Source organism: Ursus arctos, unplaced genomic scaffold (genome assembly GCF_023065955.2).
Source record: "Ursus arctos isolate Adak ecotype North America unplaced genomic scaffold, UrsArc2.0 scaffold_31, whole genome shotgun sequence".
Classification (NCBI taxonomy): domain Eukaryota; kingdom Metazoa; phylum Chordata; class Mammalia; order Carnivora; family Ursidae; genus Ursus; species Ursus arctos.
In genome coordinates this window covers 19,146,630-19,174,226 of record NW_026622997.1, presented here as the reverse complement: position 1 = coordinate 19,174,226, position 27,597 = coordinate 19,146,630, and the positions used below count along the sequence as shown (strand labels likewise).

The following is a 27,597-nucleotide window of genomic DNA, read 5'->3' as shown; positions in this document are numbered from 1 at the left end:
CTGTGCTTCTCCCCCTGCTTCTGCTTATGCTCTCTCTCTCTGTCAAATAGATAAAATCTTAAAAAAAAAAAAAAACCCAAAAAATTGTATCATGAGCACTGTACAAGGACAAAGAAATGGAGCTAAAAAGAAATGTAGGATCCCAGCCTTCTGAATTTTTAATCTTTCCAGGGCCACCATTGTGTTCCTTAGAATGCTTATTGAGATCCTTTCACAATAATTATCCTTAAAATCATACATAAGTGTGTAACTTTATTACAATATTTCTTATTTCCAAATTTCTGGATCCTTTGTTTTCTTCAGCATGCAGCATACTGTCAGAATTTCTCCGAAAATAGCTACATCTTGAAGAAGACAGTGATTTTAGTAATTCCACTTAATTATAAATGACTCATAATTTTAACAGTCTTCTGTTGGACTTGAAATCTGCTCAGCAGCATACTAAACTCTAGAAACATTTTTCACTGATTCAGACTCTGAAACTTGGTTGTTATCTCTCAGAAACTTGCAGGTGTGTGTGGGGCAGGTCACTGCTTCTGTGGAGGTTTAGTGATCATGTGTAGTTCGAGAAAGTGACTCCTTTTACTTTCTGTATTACAGCTAATGCTGAGGAACGATGCTCTTTGTTTGTCTTTTTTGGTAACCTGTAGACCATAGACTAAGTTTCAAAAATCTTTCAAGCTAAGTATAAGAGATTTATTTGAGATGTTATGACATAACCTTTCGTAGTAGTCTACCAGTTTATGTTCCAGAGAATAATCTGCCAAGCTCGTGAGCTTCCAGAAATGACTGTCCAAACTAACCTGGAAAAGTCGTGGGCACTAGGTCTGACCTGTACTTCCCACTTCTGAAAGTTGGGAATGGTGGTGGTGGGAGCCTGGCAGGCGTGTACCCCACAGACCTGGCTTGGCTCAGAGTGGAGCAGAGGAAACCAGTGGCATTCTACAGGCTGAAGATGGTTCTGGAACCAGAAGAGAAGGTCCAGAGTACCTCAGCCAAAGGAGACGGGCAGAAAGTCAACAGCCAGCTTCTGAGGGTTTGCAATGGAGTCTGGTTTGGGTGCTGAATGGAAAGCGCATCAGGAGAACTTTCCCTCGGACAGTGCTTTGACAAAAAAGAAGTGGACTCTGTCTACCCAAAATGGAGTATCAGGGACCAGATTTACTTTCCCACCCGATACAACGAAAAACCAGACAAAACAATGTTTTTTAAGATCCTGGACCTCAGGCAAAGAAGAAAAGTGACCCTTGATGCACAGGAAATGGTGCAGTGAGACCTCTGCTTGCCCCCGCATTCTGCCTTGAGAGAGTTCCCAGGCTACAGGGCGGGGCGGGGTGGGGGGCGTGTCAGGAAGAGCCTGGCACATTCTGAGTCGAAGGAACAGAGCTGGGAGTCTGGGAGACCGAGGCAGCCAGTGTTTATAGTTCACAGTACCAGAGAGGAGAGGGCTGCACAGAGAGAATCCCAGAAATCCGCCAGGGGTTCCCCTTGAATATCCAGCAGCGTACTCATAATGCACGTGAGGACAGTCCCAGAGGCAGGAGGGGAAAAGAGGCAAAGGACTAGCTAAGAGTTGCTGTTGCTTACGTAATGCCGGTTCTCAACAGCCCGACTGGAAAGCTTGTAATTCATGGGACGTTGGGAAGAGCACTCGGGAAAGTCTTCTCTCAGTAGGGGGTATAATTAGCCCCCAAATGAGTCCTGCTCCAGACCTGTTTAACAAATCATGAAAGCAAGCATCAAAAGGACCAGATTGTTTCCAAGGAAATTACCTATCCCAAAACAAAGTTCAAGAATATTTGTAGGAAGACACAAATATCTAGCCTCCAAAAGGTAAATCACGATGTGTAGCATCTAATTAAAGATTACTCAGCCAACATGGAGATAACCAATCAATCGGAAGCAATTCAGAACTGATACAGATGTTAGAATTAGCCGACAAGGACAATAAAACCAATTATTGTAACTATTCTGTGAGTACAAAATATTAGGTAGAGACATGGAAGATGAAAAAAGGCCCAAACCTGTCTCTCCATTTTTCTACTTTTACTTCCTCCTTCCCCATTAGATGCTAGTTTTACGTGGTTCCCAGGAGGTTAACTGATAGTAAATTATCGTATTTATTACACTATAGTAATCACACCTGCTAAGCCAGTGACCTCTTGGTAGGAAGCTATGAATTTATGGGGTTCATGAATTTGTAATCAAATCTCACATTTTCTTTCAAAATGAAACCTAAGCTTATGAGTTGGTAAAGAATTCAACAAATTCTTATTCTGAAGCGTCAGAGAATAAATCTTGACAGTTTCAGACTTTATACATAGTCACAAGAACAGATGTAGCTAGAATATCTTAACAGGTTATTAGATCCTCGGGTTGACAGTAGATATAGTTCAGGACTGATATTTAAGTTCTTCAGGCTTTATTTTGAACAACAAGTATCTGTTTGCTGTCAACATTAAAAACTCATGTTCTGTCTTGATTCCTTAAAAATAATATTTCTCTAATTGATTTACAGTACTCTTTTCCTGAACTTTTTCTCCCAGTTGTGTAAATGCAGTTCTGTATTTTGGGGCTCATCAAGATGTTTGTTTTAACAGAGACAATAAAAACTTAAATACATATTTGCAGTTGAAAGTGGTCAAGACTAAAAATGTAGCAACGTTGAGAGAGGTTTACTGAAATTCAGGCAAACATAATTATGATTAGCCTGGGTTTACAAAAAAACAAAAAGGTCATCCTTTTTCTGAAGATAGATTGGTTATAGCTTGTGCTTTATAATTTACAGAGTCTGTAATAACTTGCAGTGTTCTAGGAATCAGTTTGTTAAATTTGGAGTAATAATTTATATCTGACATGGCCCAGTACTGTTTTGGAGCTGGTTGTATCTCCTCATTGGTTACTCTTTTTCTCAGAGATGCTTTCAAAAGTAAGAAGCCCGTTATTTTAGTCTTCAGGTGAGCATGGCTGAAACATGGTGTGACCCTTTGCTTTGCTCCTCTGGCGTTCTTGGTGGATTGTAGGGATGGGACAGGCAGAGACATCCTTAGCAGCCTGCCCTACCTGCTGGCTCTGTGGTCAGTGGCCGAAAAATCAGGGCAGAGGCGACAACAAGAAAGGGGGTGCGCCTCCTCTCTCCCACACCTGGTCCTCTTGGGCTGCGTGCTCTCGCGTGGTTATATTGGCTCAATTTCTCTGCGATCTCTCTTCCTACCGGCCTTCTACCATTTCAAGTCTTCGTTCTGTCTCAAAAAATTGGCGCTGCCATTGTTTCAAAGGGCATTCGGTCATTAGCTACTGGAGAGGTTTGATCCTGGATTTCAAAGAGGGACATTCTCCCCCAAAGTGAGCAACATCTTCCTTTCTCTCTGGAAGTTCCTGCCATGCTTTGTTTATGACAAATTCTTCTCCTTACACTGATATCAGAGAAGTGCATTACGGTCATATAAAACAGCACGTTACTTCTTTGAGGAGCAGGAAATAGAAGCTGACATACAGCTCTCAAGGATGAGCTCAGATGAGAATTTATCACTTGATAGCAATATTCCGTGCTTTCACATGGATTTAAAAACAAAGTATCCCGTAAAATAATAAAATAAACATTGGACTGACTCAAGGAGAGTTAAAACACTATTGTACCTTATAAGCGAACTTCTAAAAAGATTTATTCATTCATTCAAATGAATGGACAAGATGCTTGGCACACTAGAGTTAAAATACTGATAGAGAAAGAAAATTGAATAAAGACTGTGTGACATGAAGACATTAATAGAGACACAGTCCATGATGTACTTTGAATATTTAATCTGTATTTTTTTCCCTTAGTTTTTTTGGGAGCCAAGTCCATTGACAAATCCTGATTCACCTGACATCTTGAAGCTGTTCATTCTTGACTAATACAACACTAACACCCCTAAGTTGGCTTCTCCACCCGAGGTTAGTGTTCAGTTTCCTTCGTAGGGGCTTTAATGTTGGTATTTCCTTGGTTTCTGTTCTGGGTTATTGCCTCCTCCCGTTCTGCATTACCCCCCCCCCCCCCCAGGTAGTCAGTCCTTCCATCTCCTTGGCTCATCTACCACCCACGTGGTGACCACAGTCAAATCACTGTCTTCGGCTCGGGTCTCTTCTCACCCGCAGAATCAGTCGCCATCTGGACTTCCTTACTTGGACATCTCAGCAGACGTCTCAAGAGCAGCCTGCCCCAAATTGTATTCCTCAGCAACATTTGACCTTTTCTTGTCTCAGTAAGGCATCACCATCTGCAGAGCTGCCTATCCCACAAACATGGGAGTCGTCATAATCTCTTTCCCCCTCTGCTCCCATCTCCGCTCAGTTCCCAGTCCCGGCCAGTCCTGTGTTTCTTGAATCTGTTCCTGCCTTTCTGTCTTCACTGGTCCTTTCCGGCCCCCATCTATGCAGCCTCAGTTACAGTGACAGCTTCCTCATTAGTCTTCCCGTCTATAATTGTGTCCCTTGGACCATTTATATTACTGTCATTCTTTTTTCTTCTAAAATACAGATATGATTAAGACTTCTCACCATCTTCAAGATAAAAGCTAAGTTACAAAGATTGTGTTACTTAGGTAATGGTAACATTTATTTAGCATTTACTGTGTACCAGGTACTGTGCTTAGAAACTGTAGTCTACATTAACTCAGAATTCTCATCATGACTGTCTGAGGAGGCGTACTGTCCTTTTTACTAGCAAGGAGAATCAGACTAGGGAGATTAAATAATTTACCAGGAGTTGCAGAGCCAGGAAGTGGCAACGCTACACCAGACCAGTGTCTCTCTTAATTCAAAGTCTGTTCATACCCTTTATATTATATCAGCTCCGTGCAAAGCTGTCCACACTCTGGGACTGGATGCCGTAGAGGGTGAACACAGTCTTGCTTCTCCCAGAGCTTTGATCACTTCAGCTCTCGTGACTGCTCATTATAAAAATGAGCAAGCAGGGTTTTTCTATAGTGGTACCACTGGATCATGAGCATGTCTGGACATGGGATGCATGATTTTTTCCTGTAATCTACCTTCTGCCCCATCAGCCACACATTCACCATGCCCATGGGGACATACAGTTTCAGGCGATGTCCCATGGCTGTACAACGCCGAGAAACAATAGAACACTGCCTTGGTAATACTGAGTGATAGAGTGCGTTTTTAGGAAACTGGAAGGCCAAGTAAAAATTTTGAATTAACAAAAATCAGTAACGCAAAGGTATTACAATTCTCTGACTTATTTTATAATTTAAAAATTAATCCATTAGTTACCGTGGGTTAGTCACTGGACACTTCTCAGTACATCAGTGAGCAAAAAGGTGTTTAACAGACTTTTTGAAACTCACGAGATGCCTTCAAGGGCATGCTGGGTTTTCACTTTATGTTCACATCAGTGATGACAGCATTCAATTTTAGTTTCATCGGTTTCCTCAAAAGGAATCTGCTTTCATAGAGCTGAGTGGACCTAGATGTTGCCCCACGATGTGGGGGTATCTGTGGGTTTTACATACGTGACGTGTGTCCAGGAGATGTGGTGGTTTACTTCGGCACTTTCTGGCTGGGCTGAAGTGTCTCAGGTCGGTCACAGTTTGCATTTATGGAGGTTGTGTGCCGTTGAATGACATTCTGGGTGCCACAGGTCACACACGCTTGGAGTCCCAGAGAGCCACGGATTTTATTCCCAGTCCTGTCTCTTATTAACTGTGTAGCCTTTGATCCTCAAGCCTCGTTTTTTTCATTGTATATGTGTCATATAGTAAAAACTCAGTAAATATTTCTGGTTCCTGTCTTATCTTTCTTTATCCTGCTTCCTTCAACCACCTGCATCTCCCTCCAACTCAAAGAGATTTGCATGGAAAACAGTCCTAGGAAAGTAATCTTCTTGCAAGTTTGGGGGGAATTTAATCCATACATAATTTAGTGCTGCTACCAACCAGCTGATTTCCTAGACCTTCAGTATCTTTTGGCGGGGGGCATTTTTAAAAATTCCAAATCTTTGTTACCATATCGTTCAGATTCTTTCCAATTTTAAATGCCAGTATTCTAGTACCCTATCATTTTATTATTTTTTAGGCTGTGCTTTCCCGAAGTAGATACATATATGAAATTATGTTAATAGCATGATAAATAAAGACTTAGTGCTGTTTTTACAATGAGCTAGCTGCTTTTTAAGAGGCTTCATTTTACAGATAATGTTAAAAACGTCTTGTTCTGCAGCACATCCCCTGGGCAGGATCTATGGAAGGAATAAATACCAATAGGGATTTCAAAGATACAGATGGTTTTGAGAAAATTCACCTCAAGCTAAAAGGCCACCTCTCTTTCCCCCAACCCCTCCCCCCGCCACCTTCTGCCCTGTCACCCCAAACCCACCAAGCCTGTAGGGATGCACATTTTCATGACTGTGGGATGCAGGGAACAGCAGACTTGATGACGATGAGTGGTAGGTGGGCCTTTTTGCAGGAGGTCTTATGAGATCTTTCCTGTGAACAGTTAGTCATGGTGATCGATTCTGTCCATCAGCCACAACAAAGGGTCGCCCTTCAAGTCTGTTCTATACAAAAAGTACTGCTTAAAAAAAAAATTCCCCTAAATATTTTCAGATGTGAAGAAAAATGTTAGAGCTGATGTTGCAGTTGGCTTTTTGAAAGTGGTAGCTTGCCACACAGAATCGTTGCGTTAGCTTTCTGTCATGCGTTTGTCCTCGGGGAAGCCGTTTAGTATTTGGAGTGTGCTTCCATCTGTGAGATGATTGTATTTATGGAGGTATTTATCCAGTGGTTCCAATCTGTTAAGTTTGCATCTGTGAGTCTGATTCAGTTGATTTCTATACATACACAGATTTAATACATTTCCTGGAACATTCCACAGACTTATTTATTGGAATGATGTTTTTGTTCTTTTTATTCTGCCCTTGTAACTCAGCCCCTGTAGAGAAAATGATTAAATAGCACTTTCACCCTTTGGAAATATTATTAGATTTTGAGTCGAGTGTTATTTGTTGAATGTTTTAGTCTCAGGGTTCGTTATGCTGAATTTTGTCAAGGCATTGCTGAACCGAGTAAATTTTAAAATATGATAAAACGTAAGAGCGAGTATTTCAGTTCTTTCTACTTATTTGAATTTCTGAAAATACTATTAAACTGCGAAAAATAAGAGACTCGAATTTTTAGAAAATGAAAGTGGCAAACACGTTGTTATCAAATGAGATACTATGTGATCAGCCTTTTTTATACAGAATAAAATTCTTGGGGCGCCTGGGTGGCTCAGTCAGTTGGGCCTCTGCCTTTGGCTCAGGTCATGATCTCAGGGTCCTGGGGTTGAGCCCCACGTTGGGCTCCTTGCTCAGGCTCTCTCCTTCTCCCTCTGCCCTCCCACTGCTCGTGCTCTCTCTGGCTCCCTCTCTCAAATGGATAAATAAAATCTTAAAAAAAAAAAAAAAAAAGAAAATTCTCTATAGTTTCAGCAAGGGCTTCCTTGAGGAAGCAGATCTTAGTCATTCCTTGATTTTTGGAGTGTCGGTTGGGTCTGACTCTGCACATGTTTGATCACGGTGGGTAAGAGGGATCTCTGCATGTCAGGAGCTCGGCAGTGGAAGTGTAGCGATGATGTCTGGACGGAACCAACGGTGTCACGAGGCAGCACATGAGGCTTTGTAACCCCGGTAGGGTTAAGCACAGTAAGAATTTAGATAAGGGAAGATCACCAAGTGGGTGTCAGAGATGAACTTGAAAACCATTTCACACTGATCACTGTCATGTCCACTTCTAATAGAGTTTGGAGAGTGACCAGAACTTAAAACACCTGCTTAATCTATGCCTTTCATTTGGTTAACTGAGAGAGTAACATAATGGTTAAGAGTAAAATCTCTGCCATGTCTTCAGTAAGTGTTACCCATCATCCTTCAACACTCAGTCCGGTCCTTGCTGCCCCTGAAAGCCTTTGCTACAAACCAACGTGTACAGGTTGCTTCCTCCTCTTTATTCCTAGAGAAGCCTCCGCCTGTCGTTACCAGAGCACTCATCAGTGAGGTGCGTTTCTAATTGTCGCTTTACTTCTCTGTTTCTCGTACGGGAGTCCTTGAGGTTATGAGACATGCATATTCCAAACCTGGCATTATTCCTAGTGTCTAAGGCTCAATAAACTTCTGTTGAATGAATGATTGAACACAACAAAGATTACAGTCAGTATAAGAAAACGTGTACGAGGTTGTTAACAGTGATGATCGAGAGAAATGGATGAATTCAGGATCTGTTCTGAGACACAAGTGACAGGCTTTCTTGATGGACTGGGTGTGAAGAATGAAGGAACGGATAAAGCAAACTGGAGGAACTTGGGTATACAGGAGACTGGAGAAGAGCAGGCCGTCTTGCAAATGCAGTTTGAGAAGCCTACTCTGCTTGAGTAGAGCTATCAGACAGGCAGTCGCCTGTGAGTCTGGAGCTCAGAGAGAGATCAGGGTAGGAAATATAAATCGAGAAGTCAGCATATAGGTGATATTTAGGGCTGCATAGCTGGATGAAATCGCCTTGTGAGAGACTGTAGACGAAAGAGAGAGCCCAAAACGAGTCTTGCTGCGAGCGCTCCAGTGTCATCGTGGTTTGGGAGAAGTGGCTAGCAAAAGAATCCAAGACAGCAGGAAAAACTAGAGGAAATTTCCTCAAGGGATTGCCAGTTGGGTCAAATGCTGCTGAGCGATTCAGATGAAAAGTGAGAAGTGATCATTGCATTTGGCAACATACATGATTGTCGGTGACCTTGACTCTGCAGGGGTGGGGTCTGGAAGCCAAGTTGGAATCCATCCAAGAGTGACTGGGAAATCAGGGAGTGGCAATCTGTAGGAGGTAGATTTTTGAGTAGCCTGCTCAGGGGGTGGGCATCATGTGTTTCAGCATCACTAGATTATTTCATCACATTCCAAACTGAGCTCACGCAGTGTTTCTCTTCCTGAATGTTCCATTACTAATAGACTTGCCTTCCTCCAGGGGTCCAGACAGGAACCCTCAATGGAGAGTGTCCTCCTCTCCTTCCTCCGCTTATCTCCGTGGGATCAGTTGCCGGGACTGTCGAGCTTTCTCCATGGCACTTTGCAAACCTGACTCCTCCTGTTTATTGCCCTTGCCACTTCAGTTGCTCTTCCCAGGCACTAATTAGCTCTTCTTCAAACTCCTCTGTAGTTTCCTGAGTACTCCCTGCTTTTATTCTCCCCCTTGTCAGTAGAGCTATCCATCACAGCTAGAATGTTCTTCCTAAAGCATAGCTTTGCTCCTGCTACTCTGCTAAAAATAAAACCAGATCCTTTTAGCCTGGCACTCAGAACCCTCTACCTTTTAACCTTGTCTCCCACACCTTTCTCTTCGTTCAGCCCACTGTTCTCAAGTGTTTGTTCTTGCCTAATCTGTAACCTGCATCATCTGACCTTCGTGCCTCAGTCTCACTGTCACGTCTGCTTGGCAAGCCTGGCCCTCCCTCCTCTTCCATCGTCTGTACCTCCAGATGCTTATGACCTCTCATAAATGTGCGGTCCTCCCAAAAAACCAGGAAATTTCAAGGCTTTCAGTGCCACTGTGTCACTGTATCAGTCCCTTCAAAGTTCCCTAACACCGATTTCTCCTTTACACCACAGTTATCCTTCCCTTCGCTCCCTCAGCCAGTGTTCCTTTTTAGGAAGTGGGCACAGGAATGATTTCCTGTCTGGAAGGAAGTTTCTCGGAGAATTTTACTAACAGCGTGGGTCATGATATTCTTTAAATAGAGGACGCGTACACAGGGCGCGCCGCCGGGCTTCTCCCCGTTTCTGGGTCAGCACCTTCCCGCGGAGGAGACGGGGCGGCCAGAGGGTTGAGGTGAGCACGCACCTCCTGGTAAGCGGCGGCTTTCCTGCATCGGGCAGCCAGCCGTCAGCCAAGTAGACACTGGATGGTTTGCCTGGCTTTGAGTTGTTAGGGTCTGGGGACTGGGGGTGGGAGCAGGGGGAGACGTCTCTGAAATTACTCGAGTTCTGGCTTTTTAAAACAGAAGGTGCCTTTTGGGGGTTTTGCTCAGTGTTCCACATTCTAAAAGGCGGAAAGCCCGCACGGTCTCACGCTTCTAATCAGAAAAGAATTACTCGTTACAGTATGGAGCTGAGGGGTCTGTCTGCTCTTCCACCCGTTGGGGGGCTGGGGGAGCTGCGCCTGTGAGGAGGGCAGCAGCGGGAAGCACATCGAAGGTGTGTCCCTGCACGGTGTTCTCTGACGATCCGTGTTGCCTCTCAGTGAGGCGCTTCCAGTTTCACCCCATTATTGGAGGGTGAAGTAAGGTTTAGGCACGTTTAACTTGTACCGAATTAATCTTTCAAGAATGAAGTGGAACTGTTGGCTGAAGGGAAGCAATTGCGTTTTCTTTTTTAAGGATGAGATTGAAAATGACGTTGTCTCAGTTAAAGAACTATGTTGCTGGAGCGCAGTTATGAGGAGTCAGTGTTTCCAGAAACGAGGAGTGAGGTGACCGTCTGATTTCAGAGCCTTCCCTTGGCTGTGACGGGAAGATTCCGTGTCTAGCCTTCCAGCAGGCAGATTGCCCGTCCCCTCCACCAGCGGGTAATTGTAGTCAACTATTTTGGGACACGAGGGGTGTTGTAATTAGTAGTGTGGAATACTGACTCGCGCGTTCAAAATAGCCCTCGATGTTTAGAAAAACCTAGAGTGCAAATAAGAGATGAATGTCTCCTATTTTGAGTGGGATAACAAGCTTTTACTAAATAAACTCACCTCCTCGACAGTACTTCTCATCAGGACCGCTAAGGAGGGAAAATCGAGTTACAAAATCGTGAAGGAAAACCAGAAAACAACTTACTTTGACTTCTTTGTCAAAAATGTTTTGTTCTATGATTGTTCATCTATTTTCTGCTGCCGTGCATTTCCCCAGGAGACTTGGTCTCCCAGGATCCTTAATTGACACTGACGCAGTGACAGACCACAGCGTGTCCTGGAGGCTTTGCCCTTTTGTGTCAGGATGAGCCGTGGACCTCAGTCCTTTGATACGCGCTTTCCTCTTTCACTTAAAAGGGGAGATAACTGTTCCTGTTCTGGATGATTTTTAACGAAACATCTTAAAAATCTCTGATTTAATGTGCAGATTGTTAAGTGCTTTTATAAACTGATTCTTATGTATGGGTCATAGCTGGTATTAAAATGCTTTTTGTTTTTTTATAAGTGTTTTATTGTTTAAATTCTAGTAGAATTTTTTTAAGCCATTAATAAAGTAATAGCAGAAAAACTGAAAATAGTTGCTTTAGACTAATTGTATTGGTAATTTCAGTAAAGCATATGGGAACATTCAGAAACACCACTCTGGACTTTTAAAGTATATGCATTTTTATATAATCTAAGAGCAGTTTCCACTGGGAATGGATTATTTTAAAATTTACATTTTCTTAACAGACCAAAAAAAAAAAAGCCAGACTCTTAATACAGAGAACAATAAACGGGTGGTTGCCAGAGGGGCGGGAGGGTGGAGGGATGGGGGAAATAGATAAGGAGCATGAAGAGATACAGATTTCTAGTTATAAAAGAAATAAGTCACAGAGATGGAAAGTACAGCATCGGGAATATAGTCAGTAATATTGGAGTAATGTTGTTTGGTGACAGATGGTGATGACATTTATTGTGGTGAGCATTGAGCAATGTATAGAATTGTTGAATCATTTATGTTGCACACCTGAAACTAATATAACACTGTATGTAATTATACTTCAAATAAACAAATAAAATTTACATTTTTTTTTTTTCCTACAGGAAGGAACTCGAAACCTTCAAAGGTAATTTTGTGTTTAATTCTTCACTTTAAAGTAAATGAGAGTTAATCGATGTCAGATGTTCTCTCTGGATGATGAACTCATTCCTTTTTCTTTAAATCAATTTACATCAAAAAAAGTTTACTTAATCCTGTTTTTGTAAGTTTTATTTAACCACAAGTGGTTTTGATACCCTCTGAGCTATAACACACATACTAAGTGAGAGTTTCTGCTGATGACCATTGCAAGTAATATGTTAGGATGGCATAGTCCTAACTTTGACGTTGTTGGGAATCCTAGTTTGAGAAGATTCTGGTTTCTCATGTGCATAGTCTGGGCCATGTGGAGAGGGCATGGTGGTAAAGATGGAGATGTGCCCCTGCGATCCATCCATCAGTCACCTGAACTTCCAAAAGGTGTTCAGTGCTGGGTCCTGCCCTGCCACCTGTCTTGTAACTTTGGATAAGTCTCTCGTCTTATTCAGCTCGGTTTCTCCATCTGTAAAATGAGAAGCTGTATGAACTATATCCTGAGATACCAAAAGCACCCCACATTGCCTTTTCATTTTAGGGAACTTTTGAAAGTGGGACACTGGAAAAATAACTCCAGGTCACGTTGACCCTTACTGGTCATGGAACAGCACTAGTGCAAAATAGAGAAAACCACAAACTCTCCAGCAGCCCCAAGCCCTTCCAGCGCGCTGTTTTTCAATTACTGATGAGCAATTGCACAGAGAAGTCACTGTTCTCCGACAGACTCATCCCAGTAACTAGGAAGGCTTTGAATTATTGCCTTTTATAGTACACATTAAACTAGTTTTATGCTTATTGTATTTCACATAGAAGCTAGTATTGACTAAGATTTACCGAATGAGTAAAGATTTTCCAGTTTATCATTTACCGTTGAATTATTTATGTGTATGGTCTGTTTAGATGTTTTGGGAAAATGAATAACCTTCAAGATTAAAGTTAGAAAGGCTATTCCTACTGTGACTCTAATTGAACAGACTTGTTTTGGCTGGATTTCTGTTTGACTGACTACAGTTAGAGTAAAATGATTGAGTTCATGGCCAGTTTGTTGAGGGTAATGCTAAGTGATCATGTGATAGAATGTGTTCTTATGGTTATCATTATTCCTAATCAATTTGTGCACCAGGACTCATCTACGTTATTTTCCATCAGTGGTTGAAAATAAGATTTGAAGTCCTCATAAAATGTTTCTTTTGTTTTTCCTCATTCTTTCTTTTTGTTGGCTAGCATCTTATGTAACATTAGGAGAAGAAGAAAAGCAATCAAGTTAATATTGAAAGACAGGCAGGGACACAGATGATGCAAAATGTCAACCTCACTTCCATCTCAGTACCGGGGCCTTTTTTTTTTTTTCTTTTTTGGTATGACAATATTCACAGTAGAAGAAGAAACCAGCCATTTGCAAAAGGTTAGGTAGTGTTACATATTACCCAAGAGAATAATTCAGTTTATGCCGACGTATCTCATTTATACACACGTGCCTAATTATGGTATGACATGTAACGGCGCATACGCCCATACGCCGAGTAAAGCTCTCATATTTGAACAAGCTGTAAATTGGTTATTGCATCATATCAAAATTTTTTAGTACCAGTATTCATTGAAGATTATTTCCTCCTGAGTGTTTTGCTAATATTTCAAAAGCATGAGTAGCACATAATAAAAAGGACTTCTTCCAAGGCATTCATGGAAGAAAACACATGGAGGAAAAAAGAAAAAAAAAATCATACGAATTGTAACAGTTTCTTACTGTTTGAGTGTTGTGTTTGGCTTTGCATTATAGGTCGCAAGAAGGCAAAAGATGTTACTTAGTCTAATTGTTTTATTCAACTCTCGTAGTTGTATTTGGAAGCTTTTTTTTCCAAGTCAATGAAAAGCTAACTTTGGGGAACAAAAACAAAATTAGTAACCCTCAAAATTAGTGGTACAGATCAGTATTATCCACGTTCTGGATTTTTTCCTTCTGTACTCCATGGATGTTAGCGAGAAAAGAATCCCATTCCCAGGTGCCGCTCTATAATTTTACTGAAACTGGCTATTTATTGTTTGTTTTTTAAATTATTGGCAACAGGAAAAGTTTTCTGTGTTCCCTGAATATTGCTTTGTTTTTTGTTTGTTTTATTAAGAGAGAGGTAGCCGGGTTGCTGGGGGTGGGGGTGGGGGCGGGGAGACAGAGGGAGAGAGAGAATCTTAAGCAGATTCCCTGCTCAGCACGGAGCCCGATGCGGGGCTCCGTCTCACGACCTTGAGATCATGATCTGAGCTGAAATCAAGAGTCAGATGCCTAACCGACTGAGCCATGTAGGCTCCCCTGAATATTGCATTTTAAAAAAACTTTTAAATGATAGTCCCTTGAATATTAAAGAATAGAAAAAGGAGCGTAGGATTTCAGAAATCATAATTTTTAATTTTCAGTGGGGAAGGAATTCCATTACTGTAAGCATATGTAGAGTAAATAAGGTTTTCACAGTCCTTAAGAACATAGGAAATTGGCCATGAATAGACCAGTCTGTTCACTAGGTGTTATTTATCATTTTTCCATTTTAATTTTAAAAATAGGTTGTCATTCCATGTATATATCTAAGATTCACTCTTAAGATTTATATAGTCTAAGTCTAGAAATACTGCGTCACTGGATTGGGTATGGCTCATACCTCCATCGTTCCTAACTTAAAGTGGCTTTACTATGCAGACTCCTGTCTTCACTTAAGCGCCCCATCAAATTAACCGTCGTTCTCTGTAAGATGTACCGACTGATGCACAGAGCATGCTGAATACTGAAGGCTGATAGGCTCCTCACCGGTACACCCAAGTGCTTTTATTTCCACTGCTTGCATTGAATGCTCACCCAGGGTGAGTTGTTTGCTCTCCAACTCATGTATACTTGTTATGATAATCTGCAGTTCAGTTAAATATCAGAGAAAATGATGAAACCTCAGTGTTCAGGAGAACCGTTTGTAAGAAAACTAAGTCGACAGCTTTGGAAGACTTGGTATAGGGAAATAGATTTTAAAATTGCTGCAAAAGGTAAAATTCAGAATTAGAAAAGAATTGGGAAAAAAATAATAAAAATCCTGGAAGGTTCTGTACATGGATTGTTTCACACATCTTAGATTCCTGCTCTGCTTTTTAAAACAGACTGGAAATTTTATTCATGGTAGTACAGGTGGCTTGTGCAAGAACTTGCAATCAAGGGACCTATGCTCAAAAAATTCACAAAAGTATGGTTATATTTTATATTAAAGTGTTTGTATATGTGTTTTTAATGGATTCCTATATTAACTGCTTTTTAAAAAATTAAATGACTGGGGCACCTGAGCGGTGCAGATGGTTGAGCGTCCCGCCTCTTGATTTCGGCTTAGGTCTTGATGTCAGGGTCGTGAGATCGAGCCCCATGTCGGGCTCCGCACTCAAAGTGGAGTGTGCTTGAGATGCTCTCTCCCTCTCCTTCTGTCCCTCCCACTCGAACACTCTCTCTCTCTCTCTCTCTAAAATAAATAAATAAATAAATCTTAAAAAATTAAATGACCAACAGGGAATCCAGTTGTATCATATAAGAGGATGTCCATTGTAATCTCCTTAACATAAAATTACCCAGCCATGTAATAGATGTGACTGACAGTGTGAAGACATGTCAGGATTTAGGAGTTACACTATCAGAGTAAGTGGATCATCATGAGAGTATGTGGGCAAAAGCAGCTAAGGCCAGCCTGGTACAGTGTGATCACAGTTATGGCTTAGCTATGGAAAGCAAAGCCAATGAAGGACATAGGGCAGCGTGGTCCGAGAAATGGGAGGAAGACCAAGACAATTTAGTGATAAGGAAGGACAGAGAGGAGAAAGTTTAAAGGAGAAGTGGTTATCCGTGATATAAGTAATGCGGAATGGGGAAATCCCATTGGATTTGACAATGAACAGATTGTCATATTGGTAATCGGTGATCGGAAAGAGCTGTTTGTAAAGGGAGAATCCAGATTGCAAATCAGAAGTATATGAGAAGTTAGCATACAAAGGTGATGTGAACTCAGTATTCTTTCTAGAATGAGAGGAAAGAAATGAAAAAGTAACTTGAGCTAGAATCAGGGTCTAGATCGGGGGAGAGGGTGAAATTGAGGTTATTAAGGAGTTGAGTAAGATCCTGGAGAAGATGGAAAGCAATGATATCCGGATGGATTATCCTTGGAAAGGATCCAGGGACATCTCTTTCCCCGAAACCTTAGAGAAGGAAAGATGCCTGGTAATATGGGGAAAAGACACAGAGGGAAGAAACAATTTTTTGAGAATCCATTTAGGGTAAGATGGTCTGAATTTTGCAGGGCTAGGACCAGAAGTAGAAATAAAAACTGAAACAAATATGCTTTAGTTAACACAGAGTTGGGAATTGGGAGGACACGTACAGTGGGTCAGCAGTTCGATAATCTTGGAAGCTAATGAGAGCATGGTTAAAATGCCGGGCCATGGAATTCAGGCTGGCAGGGAGAGGCCTGACTAGACCAGGAAAATAAGCAAGATAGGAGGCACGGGGGATGGTGTGGACCATAAAGATGGAGAACACATCAATGGTTGAGGAAGATCTTGTGGTCAAGGACGGAAGTTTGAGATCTTAGAGGTGTCATCACAGTGATGACAATCACTAAATTTGAGTGAAAATAGAAGTCATAACATTGTAGAGGTTATCTGATTCAGAGAGTTCTGACACCACTGGGAGTCTCACTTGTTTGGATGACTCTGGGATATGAACTATAGATATTTCTGGCTTGGCAGGCCTTAGCATGCTGTAAATCTGTATGTATGATAGATGGTAAACCTGGGTGGAGCGTGTTGACTCCATTCAAGAGTTACCTTAACATGTAAGGTACAACTGTCCAGCTGCCATGTGGCAATATTTAAGTGATGGAGACTCAGGTTGGATCATATAATTGCCCTGTCCTCAAGGAGCTAAAGCCTTGGGCTAAAGCTTGTAGGACAAAAGGCAAATATATATGTTTAATATAACGTAAAAAAATATTATAAATAAGCACACTAACACAGGAGTAATGGACTAGTCAGAGAGAGGCCACAGCCCTTGAGCTGGATCTGAATGAGGAGTGCATGCGAGGTCGAAAAGGGTAATAAGGACATTCCAGAAAGAGGAAAGAACAATTGCAAAGATGCAGAAATGTTTATTTTGAGAACACAAGTGAAGATTTAACTTCTTGTTCAATGAGGGAACTACAAATAATTTGTTACAGTGAAAGCATATGGTGTGTGGGGCTGAAATAGGGAAGCAGTTGAGATGTAGGCAGGGAACAAATGATACACAGCCTCACATGTCACACCAAGGAGTTAGGCTTTTTCCTTTGGGCCAGTGGTCTCCAAGGAGGGGTGTGACTCTGCAGAATAATAGGAGTGGAGAAGAAGACTGGAGCTTCACTTGTTTCTTTTTATGCCTCCCTTGTAAATTGCAATTTTTGTGTATGTTATATAATCAACTGGTACAGGACTTCATGTATATGATTTATAAATATACAAGTCTGCGTTACATGTTCAAGGTTTTTAACTCATGGTGGAGGTCCATGGTAAGGGAGCTTAGAGGAGCGTTCTGCTGCAGCTGCTAGATACAGGGTAGGCGGTGGGGGGGGTGCGAACGGACGGGTTTCATTAGGGTCATAGAATCAGATTTGCATTATAGAGCAGGTGTTCTGGTATCATGTAGAAGATCCGGTTGGAAAGAGCAAATCTAGAGGAAGAGATTTGTTGGGAAACTTAAAAAGATTTTAATTGAAGGCAGTGGTGGATTGGAGAGAAAGACACTGGGTGGAGTAAAAAGATTTCTATTAACTGCGTGGGGTTCCTCTTAGACTTCTGGCTAGGACATTTGCATAGGTTTTTTTCATGCAGCAAGGAAAGTGATACAGGTCAGAGCAGATTTGGGAGGGAGTGGTAGTGATATTGGCTGTTTTTTGGGGGGAGGGGTGATCAAAGTATCACTTTGCAGGCAAGTTCCCCATAACCTCACAAAACTTTTTGGTATCCAGTAGATTGAGAAATTATTTTTTTTTAAGATTTTATTTATTTATTAGAGAGAGAGCACAAGTAGGCAGAGGGAGAGGGAGAAGCAGGGAGCCCGACATGGGGCTCGATCCTGGGACCCTGGGACCATGATCTGAGCCAAGGGCAGACACTTCACCAACTGAGCCACCCAGGAGCCCCGAGAAATGGGTTTTGAAAACGATTTTATTGAGGTTTGATTTGTGTACGGCAAGATTCCTCCATCTTTAAGTGTACGCTCCAGTGATCTGTACTAAATTCACAGAGTTGTGCAGCCATCACCACAATCGAGTGTTACAGCATTTCCATCCACACAGTGGTTCCTTTCTGCCTGTTTGCGCTTTACCACCCGCTTGCCTCCCCGGTCCCAGGCCGTCCAGTAATAAGTGTGTCTCTATCAGTTTGCCTTTTCTGGGCATTTCATATAAATGCCATCATATAATTTGTAGTCTTTTTGCATCTGGATTCTTTCACTTAGTTTTAAATGTTTGAGCTTCATCCATGTTGTAACAGTGTTCTTTTTTTATGGGCGAGTTGATATTACACGTATGAATACATTACATTTTGTTCGTGCGTTCACCAGCTGACGGACATTTGGATGGCTTCCAGTTTGGAGCTATTATGGAAAATGCTGCTAGGAGCGTTCATTGCAAGTCTGTGTGTGGACATGTGTTTTCATTTCTCTTGGGCGTATAGCTAAGGCTGGAGTTTCTGGGTCATGGCATAAGTTTAAATTGAACTTTCTAAGAAGCTATGTGACTGTTTTCCAAAGGGCCCGCAACGTCCCCACCAGCCACGCATGAGGGCTTGTTTTTCTCCTCCTTGCCAACACTTGTTATCGTTAACTCTTACAAGTAGGTCTGTGATCCATTCTCTCCCATGATCCCTTTTGAGATATTTTTTCTGTTTGTGGGGTGTAAGAGTCTGAGTTGTTTTTTTATTGTTTTGTTTTGTTTCACGTATCGATACCTAGTTGGCCCAGAACTATTTTTCGGTTGGACTGTCTTTTCCCCCATTGAATTGCTTTGATACCTTTGCAGGAAAACAGTGGCCATAAATAGAAGAGTTTACTTCTGGATTCTCAGTTTCGTCCCTTTTTGCCAGCACCACACTGCCTTGATTACTGTAGCTTTGTAATAAGTTTTGAAATTGGGAAGTATGAGTCCTCCAACTTTGATCTTTTTAAAAATTGGTTTGGCTATTTTATTTTAGGTCCTTAGAAGTTCCATATAAATGTTAGGATCATTGTGTCAATCCTTTAAAAAAGAAAGAATGCTGGGGTTTGGATAGGGGTTGTGTTGAATTTATAGATCAATTTGGCAAGAATTGCTGTCTTAATATTGAGTCTTCCAATCCATGAACAAGAACTGTGTTTCCATTTCTTTAAATCTTCTTTGATTTTTCTCAGCAGTGTTTTATTTGCCATATGTAAGTCTTGGGCTTTTGTTAAATTTAGACCTAACTGTGTTATTCTTGTTGAGTGAATTCTGTCTTGCTCATTAAATGTGAGGTGTCGGTGAGACATTACTAGTAGACGTGTCTAATGGGCCCGTGGACCTTAGGAGAAGGATCTGAGCTATATTTGGGAGTGGTCAGCATACAGACGGAAGAGAAAGGCTTGGGTTCGGATGAAATTGCCCACCGTGAGCAGGCAGAATCCACAAGAGGATGACCATGGATAGAAATCTAGGAAGCGCTACCATTCACCAGACAGACATCAGAAAAGAACTCCATTTGGGGCGCCTGGGTGGCACAGCGGTTGGGCGTCTGCCTTCGGCTCAGGGCGTGATCCCAGCGTTGTGGGATTGAGCCCCCACATCAGGCTCCTCCGCTATGAGCCTGCTTCTTCCTCCCCCACTCCCCCTGCTTGTGTTCCCTCTCTCGCTGGCTGTCTTTATCTCTGTCGAATAAATAAATAAAATCTTAAAAAAAAAAAAAAAGAACTCCATTTGACCCTTGGACAACATGGGTGATAGGGGCACTGTGTAGAACTTTCGACTCCCCCAAAAACGTAACTACTGTAACCTTCTGTTGACTGGAAGCCTTACCGATAGCGTTAAACAGTCGATGCACACAGATTTTGTGTGGTATATGTATTATCTACTGAATCCTCAAAGTAAGCTAGGGAAAAGAAAATGTCATTAAGCAACTCATGAAGAGAAAAATACATTTACAGTGCTGTCCTGCAGTTATTGAAACAAATTCACATGTAAGTGGATCTGTGCCATTTCAAACCCGTGTTGTTCAAGGGCCAGCTGTAGTTGCTTGTAGCAGAGGCTGAGGACAGTCAGCCACAGAGATGAGGGTTTGAAAACCAAACAGAACATTTCCAGGAAATGTCAAGAAGCAGCAGCGTACCGTTGTGGAGAGGGCAAAGAAAAGGGTCGCTTAATCTGGCAGTCGGAAGCTGATCGGGGATGTCGCTGGAACGGTTTCAGCAGCGTGGGTGTTCGCATGTGAGGGGGAGTGGAGGCCGGACGGTGGAGGACCAGGGCACGGGGGGAATGTTCTGGCTTGCTCACCACTGGCGCCTGGGTGCTTGGCACATTGGTGGTTCCTAAGTGTCCGAATGAGAAGTAGATACAGTGCTTTCAAAAGCGAAGGCTCAGGGGAGGACAGAGAGGGTAGAGGAGAGGGTTAGGGTCACAGGAGGAATTTTTTTTTAATTTGTGAGAAACTTGAATCTATTTGTGTGAAAAGGGAAAAGAGGCCGTAGAGACGGTAGAGGCCGAATATGAGGGCGAGGGGCTGGCAGAGCCATCACTCAGAGTAGTCCAGAGGGAGTGGGGTTTCGAGCATACTGTTCTGAAACTGGAAGAGACAGCTGACAAGTGTTTGTAACCATTGGAATTGTGATGATTTAAGATACTTATTAAAAACACATAGCACACTCTAAGCCACTGGTTAGTGTTGCTGAATTTGAAGCAAGCTTTAGGCTGAATTTATGTTAAAAATGAAGTGGGGGGAATTTAAAGATACCTTATGTGTTATGAAATGACCTGTATTCTTAATCTTCATCTTATTACTTCCGATAGTGGGGTTTCTTCTCACTTTTGGCATGTCATGGGTACGTCTGTGTGTCTAAAGGACAAATGCACACGAACTGAGTGTATTTTCAGCCCCCACCCCCCCGTGGTGGAGCAGCATTTGGTACGGCCCCAAGATCTGTGCATACATCTTTGCACACCAGAGCCCTGAGAGCTTGCAGTTGGCTTTTATAGAGGCAGTAGATTCCGATACATGTCTGCTTAAGCCATCCGCAGAAAACTAGCAGGCTTCCCACAGTCTTTCTGGAAAAACCTGCTCCTGGCTTCAGCCTGGCTCCCTTTGTTCTCCGTCTCAGAAGATGCGCACCAGGGGAGCTGCCTGGTGACTGGAGCTTTCACTTGACCGGCACTGAGCTTCGGTTTACTTGTGCACTTCCCACATCCATGTCATCTCCAGGACTCACCGAAGAGAGTCAGAGGACTCCCTGTAGGTGGAACTTTATTTTATGTTTTTCCTTCACTGCTTTTCTTTATCATTTTTACCTCCATGCTTGAGTACATGGCAGTGTTCGCATGGTATGCAGATGATATATGACTAAAAAGCAGAAATTCAATTGCAGTTTGATTTGAATCTTCAAGCAGTACATGCTAACGAAAGCATGGCTCGTTTCTTTATATTGCCAAGTAGTAATTACCAAACTAATACCTGAAACAAATAAATTAAAAAATGTTTCAGGGAAATCTAGGACTTTGGATTTTATAATATTGTGTCTGATCGTCCATCAGGTGAAGTACACCAGACAGTCATTCATATGAGGCAGCGTTTATATTAAAAGATAAATGTAAAATACCAGGAAAGTCACGCCAGCTATTAGAATAGTGACTCCAGTTCTTACGGGACAGCTCCATAAAACCAGTTCAGCATCCCTTGCTGCTAGTGTGTTCATTTTCCAGCAAGCAGTTAATACAGTTAAATATGTGAGCCCTAGCCAACTGTGGAAAGTTAAGATTCATCCCATGCTACTCTGTGGGTCTATCTAAAATGGCTGATTTTCCTAATGGATGTTGAAAATGTCATATGCTTCTTACAGATTAAAAAAAATACGTATTCTTTTCCTGATTCTGCAGAATTTCACACCTTGTATCACTTGTTGGCTAGAGGCCCTGGTTTTAGTGATGTCTATCTGTGGTATTTTTATAAATACATATACAAGGACACTAAACTTGTGGAATTGACTGCAAAAAATTATACCTTAAAATTAATTGGTGGCTTTGTTGTTGTTGAGAAATCTATTTATCCATGGAGAAAACCGAATAATTTTTAATAATTATTACATTTTTAAAAACTCCATATTATTGCATTTTTTAGGTGTCATGCCATGTTAGTATATCCTGCCCTGTCAGAGAGAAGCCCACTTGTTTTCGGGGGGAGAAAACAAAAGAAGTACATGTTGTCCCAATATATTACCCTCTCATGATTATTCTGTTTTTTAGATCACAAATAAGAATAAGGTACATCAGACCTGAGTGCATGGAAGGTTCCTTCGTGTTCTCCCTCTCTCCTGTCCATCTTGTGTATAGTATAGCAAAGCGGTCAGGCTTCTTCAGCTTAGATAGCAGTATTCACTGGAGCAAAACGGAGCTCACGAATTCATTATAAAATTAGAGCATTAATGCAATGAAATTTTAACTTGAGGTATTACCATGTTCTTGTTCATTATTTTAATTGTTCAGAAATAAACTGGTAAGAGTGGAGGAAGTGAGAACTTTAGTATTTATTTTTAAAGTATTTATTTATAGGCAATCTGTAATAAATAGCATCTTCTTCCGTCAGTCATACTATCTTAACATAGTTGTTTTGAGTAAAGCTTTGAACATAGATATAATGTGGTATTCAATTTTAAAATTTCATATTATTCATTTAAGAAATTACTCTATGAAAATCTTGACTTGTTGATGAATCCCTGCAAGATTTTTAAGTATCTGCTTGTCTTTTTTTTTTCCTTCAACATGTCAATATGTGTAAGTGTATATTTGTTTTTAAAAACCAGCTTTATATCCTTTAACTTAATATTTAAATAAAGTGACTGTGTCCTGTAGCACAGAAATATTTATATCCTGTCTGCTAATTTGGGTTCTTAGTTTATTTTTAAGACCCAGTTGATTCTTTGTTCTAATCCCCTATCAGAAGATGGCGTACTGTGGCATGACCTAGGACTCTCAAAGGTGATGTTTATATTCAAGGGGAACTGGAATTCTAACAGCTTGTTTGGGTATTAAACTACACAAAAGTAGAGCCTTGGGTTTAGGTTGTGATGCTTAAATGTTACCTTTCTGTGATTCCTTATACTGATTATATACCACTGTTGTGTAACCAGTAATTATAGCAATAGTGTATTGTAGCGTCGCATGAGGACAACTTTGTGTTGTGTACCATATATGCTTGGTATCATGAATGAATACAGCTGTTGTGTTTCATTACCTTTCTGCTAGAACACAGTATAAACTTGACAGCAAAAATTACACCTTTCAGAAAAGTCGATTCCAGTACCACAAAAAGGAGAGTTCTATGAAAATGTTACCTGTCAGACTCAAAAAGAGATTTTATATGGAGCCGCGTGATTTCGTGTCAGGTTTTTGGAGGGTTGTGCCGGAAAATAATGTGTAGGCTCGTATAGTGGAAACTGTTTCGGGCACCTTCTCAGAAGACTGGTAGCTGCCTGGTGATTTTTAGAGACTTCGGGACAGGGGAGAACTCAAGGGACCCTCTGAGCCCTACACGCGCTCTCCCGTTAAATATTCGTCTGACTTTCCTTGTGGATCTGTGCCCATTCTATGAAATTTGGTCAGTTTGACCACAGCTGAGGAATAAAACACTGTTTACCCTAAGATAAAGGAAGTCACTACAGAAACGCTGGAACCGTACCAAGGTGTTTCCCTCACGTTTCTCTTGTTCTGAAGGAAGGAAGCGTTAGTATAAGGTAACGAAGAGGAGCTTAAGGTACTGACTGGCAGGCTGTTCACTTCCAAGTCTCTAATTATCGTCTGGAAAATATGTGAAGGAAGTACTGTAGTTGTCGATACGATGATAGTGAATAGTCAGAAACGTACTAGGTGAGGATCACTCATAGTTCTGTTTACATTTAGTTTTAATTGAAAGTAAAAGTACTTGTAATGAAAGCTATCTCAGTAAATGGAATAAAAAGTAAACAGTATTTGAATATACAAACTTGACACCAGGAGTTGTTCCTTTTTCACTTTGTAAAATTAATGTGACACAGAAGGATAGCTACCAGCGTTTAATCTTGTTATTTCTATTAAAATTATATTAAAGAGAAGGAAACAATTATGTATCTGTAGTATGCTGGCTTATCCTAGCACCACCGTAGCTCAGTTAGTACGATAGTTACCAACCCATAAGATGAGAAAATTGAGACTCAGAAGTTCAGCCAGTCACCCGACCAGCGAGCATCTCTGCAGGGACTTAAACCCCGGAATGTCTGCCCTCAGAACTTGTGCCTTTCTCACTTCACCACGACAGTTCATGGGAAGTGAGGAAAAACGGACAGTACAAATGAGACCAATTTTCTGTTCCTGTAGTTTTTTCCTTTATGTATTGTATTTATAGCTATTTATTGTATGTCCCACTCTCTTTCTGTACCAGATCAACTTAAATTCACGTGCTTCAATAGCTAAGTAGCTTACTGAGATTTCATCTTTAAGTTCATTTTACCTGCTTACTGGTCTTGCTGAGTTGCTCTCCTTTGGTGATGCCTGACAGTTCTATTTATTTAAGTTTTGCTTAGTTAACATACAGTGCAATATTGGTTTCTGGAGTAGAATTCAATGATTCGTCAGTTACGTGGACAACACCCAGTGCTCATCACAAGTGTCCTCCAGCTAGCCCAGCCCCGACCCCCACACCATCCTCCATCAACCCTCAGTTTGTTCTCTATCATTAAGAGTTTCCTATGGTTTGTTTTACCTCTCTCCTTCTCCCCCCCCTTCCCATTATGTTCATCTGTTTTCCTTCTTAAATTCCACATATGAGTGAGATCATGTGGTATTTTTCTTTCTCTGACTTGTTTCACTTAGCATAATACACTCTAGCTCCATCCATGTTGTTGCAAATGGCAAGAGTTCATTCTTTTTGATGGCTGAGTAATATTCCATTGTACATATATACCACATCTTTTATCCATTCATCAATGGATGGACATCTGGGCTCTCTCCATGGTTTATACCTGACTGTTTTAAGGACAAATACAAACAGAAACCCAGTGTAAGAAAGGGCATGGGGGGCAAGCTGTTGGATGCTACAGAACCCTGGAAAGATTCCTCTCAATTTGGGATGTGGATTGAGGTTGAAATCAGGACTGAAAGACTTATAAAGGCCTCCCGATCCTTTCCTCATACCATACCTGGGTCTGATGTAAGAAATTGAACTCTTCTTAAGATATAGTCTTTTTCCTTCAGATACTGATTTCTACCTAATAGTTTTAAAGGACTTTCAGACAGCGTCCCCTGTCTCTACCTCTGGAATCCTATCTTAGGAAAACCTTCTCAGTCCTATAATCAATCCAGCATCCTATCCTTTGTAGAATCCCTTTGTGGGCAGTTCTGAGGATGTATGTTTAGAGTTGGTTGAACATCCTTATACTCCACTGACTTTCCTGAGTTTCAGAGTCTTAGTTCCCTCACCTTTTTATCCCCAGTACCTGGTTAGAGATGCTTTGTTCTCCTGGTCACCCTTTTCTGGACACACCGTGGTATTCCAGTACCGCTTAGGAAAATGGGTGTGTGAAACTGCCGTCTTCCAGAAGTGGGGACTAGTAACGTAGCATTCACTTTTTTACCTGTTTAGTTCATGTTTAACCACAATGCCCATGTCTTTTTTAGTAGGAAAGTGCCCCCATATTTTAATTTTTTTTTAATGACTATAAAAACAAAATGTCTCTATTGTGGACAATTTACAAAAAGCCACCAAGAAAAAAACTGAACCACTAGTCAGAAGCACTCTCTAAAGTTTTGATGCGCATACACACACACACACACACATACACACACACACACACACACACACACACACACCCTTTCCTCGATTTATGATGGGGATTATGTCCTGATAAACCCGTTCATTGAAAGTTAAAAATGCATGAATATTGCTAACCTTTTGGACATCATAGCTCAGTCTAGCCTGCCTTAATCATGCTCAGAGTGCTTATATTAGCCTACCATTGGGCAGAAGCATCTAGAACAAAGCCTATTTCATATATGACTAGCCTGGGAAAAGGTCAACATTCAGAACTCAAAGTATGGCTTCTACAGAGCGCATATCACTTCTGCACCATCATAAAGTTGAAAAATTGTGAGTCAAACCATCGTAAGTCGGGAACTATGTACACACACATATGTATACACAGATAGATCCAAAGTTGAGATAGCATATAAACAGCTTTGTTCCTTGCATTTTCACATTATGAGTATTGCCTCATGTCATTATAATGAGTTTTTTAAAAATACTGTTTTCCCGTTGGGAATTTAGGTCGTTACTGGTTTTATGCTGTAATTAGCACTGCTGTGCATGCATATTTTCATAGGGTCACATTTTTTTAAAGTCTAAGGGTATTCTATTTTTTCAGTTCTTGGTGTCTGTTGACCATTAGCTTTTTAGAAGGGTTATGCCAGTTTGCACCTTCACTGACAGTGTGACTGGACTGCCTCACATACCCTCACGTGAGAATATTTTCCTTTTAATACAGTAAAAGTAAAATGTGATTATTGATTGAGGTGCAGTGGTGAGATGAAATTTGATTTATTGGCCTTTCATTGTGAACTGTTCTGTTCATGCTTTTTGCCACTTTCCTGTGAGGAATTATTGATGTGAACAAGACTGTTACATATTAAGGGTATCACGTTGTTGTCCTGTTGATTGCAGATCTCTTTCCCGGCTGGTTATTTGCCCTTTAATTTGTTTAACTTCATTAATTACATGCAGAATTTTCATATTTTGGTATATTCAAATGAGTATTTTAAAATTATGTTCTCCATTGCATTTATGCCTAAAAAATTTTTTCTCCTAATCCAAAAAAATTAATTTTAAATTGTAATTACTTCTAGTTTATTTTTTAATTTTTTTTCTTCTACTTTCTAGCTAGCTAAGTTTTATTTGCTGACTTTTCTAGCTACCCTGGAACTTATTTGGATGTACAGCATGAAGTGAGTCCTCAGTGTTTTGCCATTTAGGTCATTACTCTTTCTAGTCCTAGGGAATAATCCTGTGCTGTTCCCTACCTCTGCTGTTGGCAGATTTTAATTGGTTAAATTAAACTGAGCAGCTGAATGTAGCTGGAAAAAACAAACCGCAAACCCAGCCCCCTTTCCCCGAGGCCGCACGGGTTACATCGTGTCCGCGGCTCCCTGGAGCGCCTTGAGCACAGACTGGCCAGCCTTCTTGGCTCCTCTTCTCTCGGGCTGCTGACCTCCCATCTCTTCTCCTCCTACCTGCTCCGTTTCTTCTGGTTTCACTGAGGAAACAGAAGCCATCAGAAGGGCACTTGTGCTTGTTCCCTCCCCTGATGCTCCCGGCCGCCTGTGTCTGCTTGCTGTCTGTGCTACCCACCCCACCCCCCACGCCTGGGGACTGTCCCTGCTCCCAGAGCCACCGTCTCCATTTGTGCACTGCATCCTGTCTGTTCTCTCCTCCTTCGAGGCTTTGGCTGTTTTTCCCCCTCTTCCTGCATCATTAGTTTTAACCTCCTGCTGAATCATTCCC

At 41.4% G+C, this 27,597-nt stretch overlaps 1 protein-coding gene across 1 annotated transcript in view; it reads left to right on the top strand.

The window, feature by feature from the left end:
• Positions 1-27,597, top strand: part of DTNBP1 (dystrobrevin binding protein 1) — a 121,881-nt gene that overhangs the window by 52,028 nt on the left and 42,256 nt on the right. Inside the window, exon 7 of the mRNA XM_026511529.4 lies at positions 11,778-11,800. Coding sequence (XP_026367314.1) covers positions 11,778-11,800 — 23 coding nt within the window. The remainder of the gene's footprint in view (positions 1-11,777; positions 11,801-27,597) is intronic.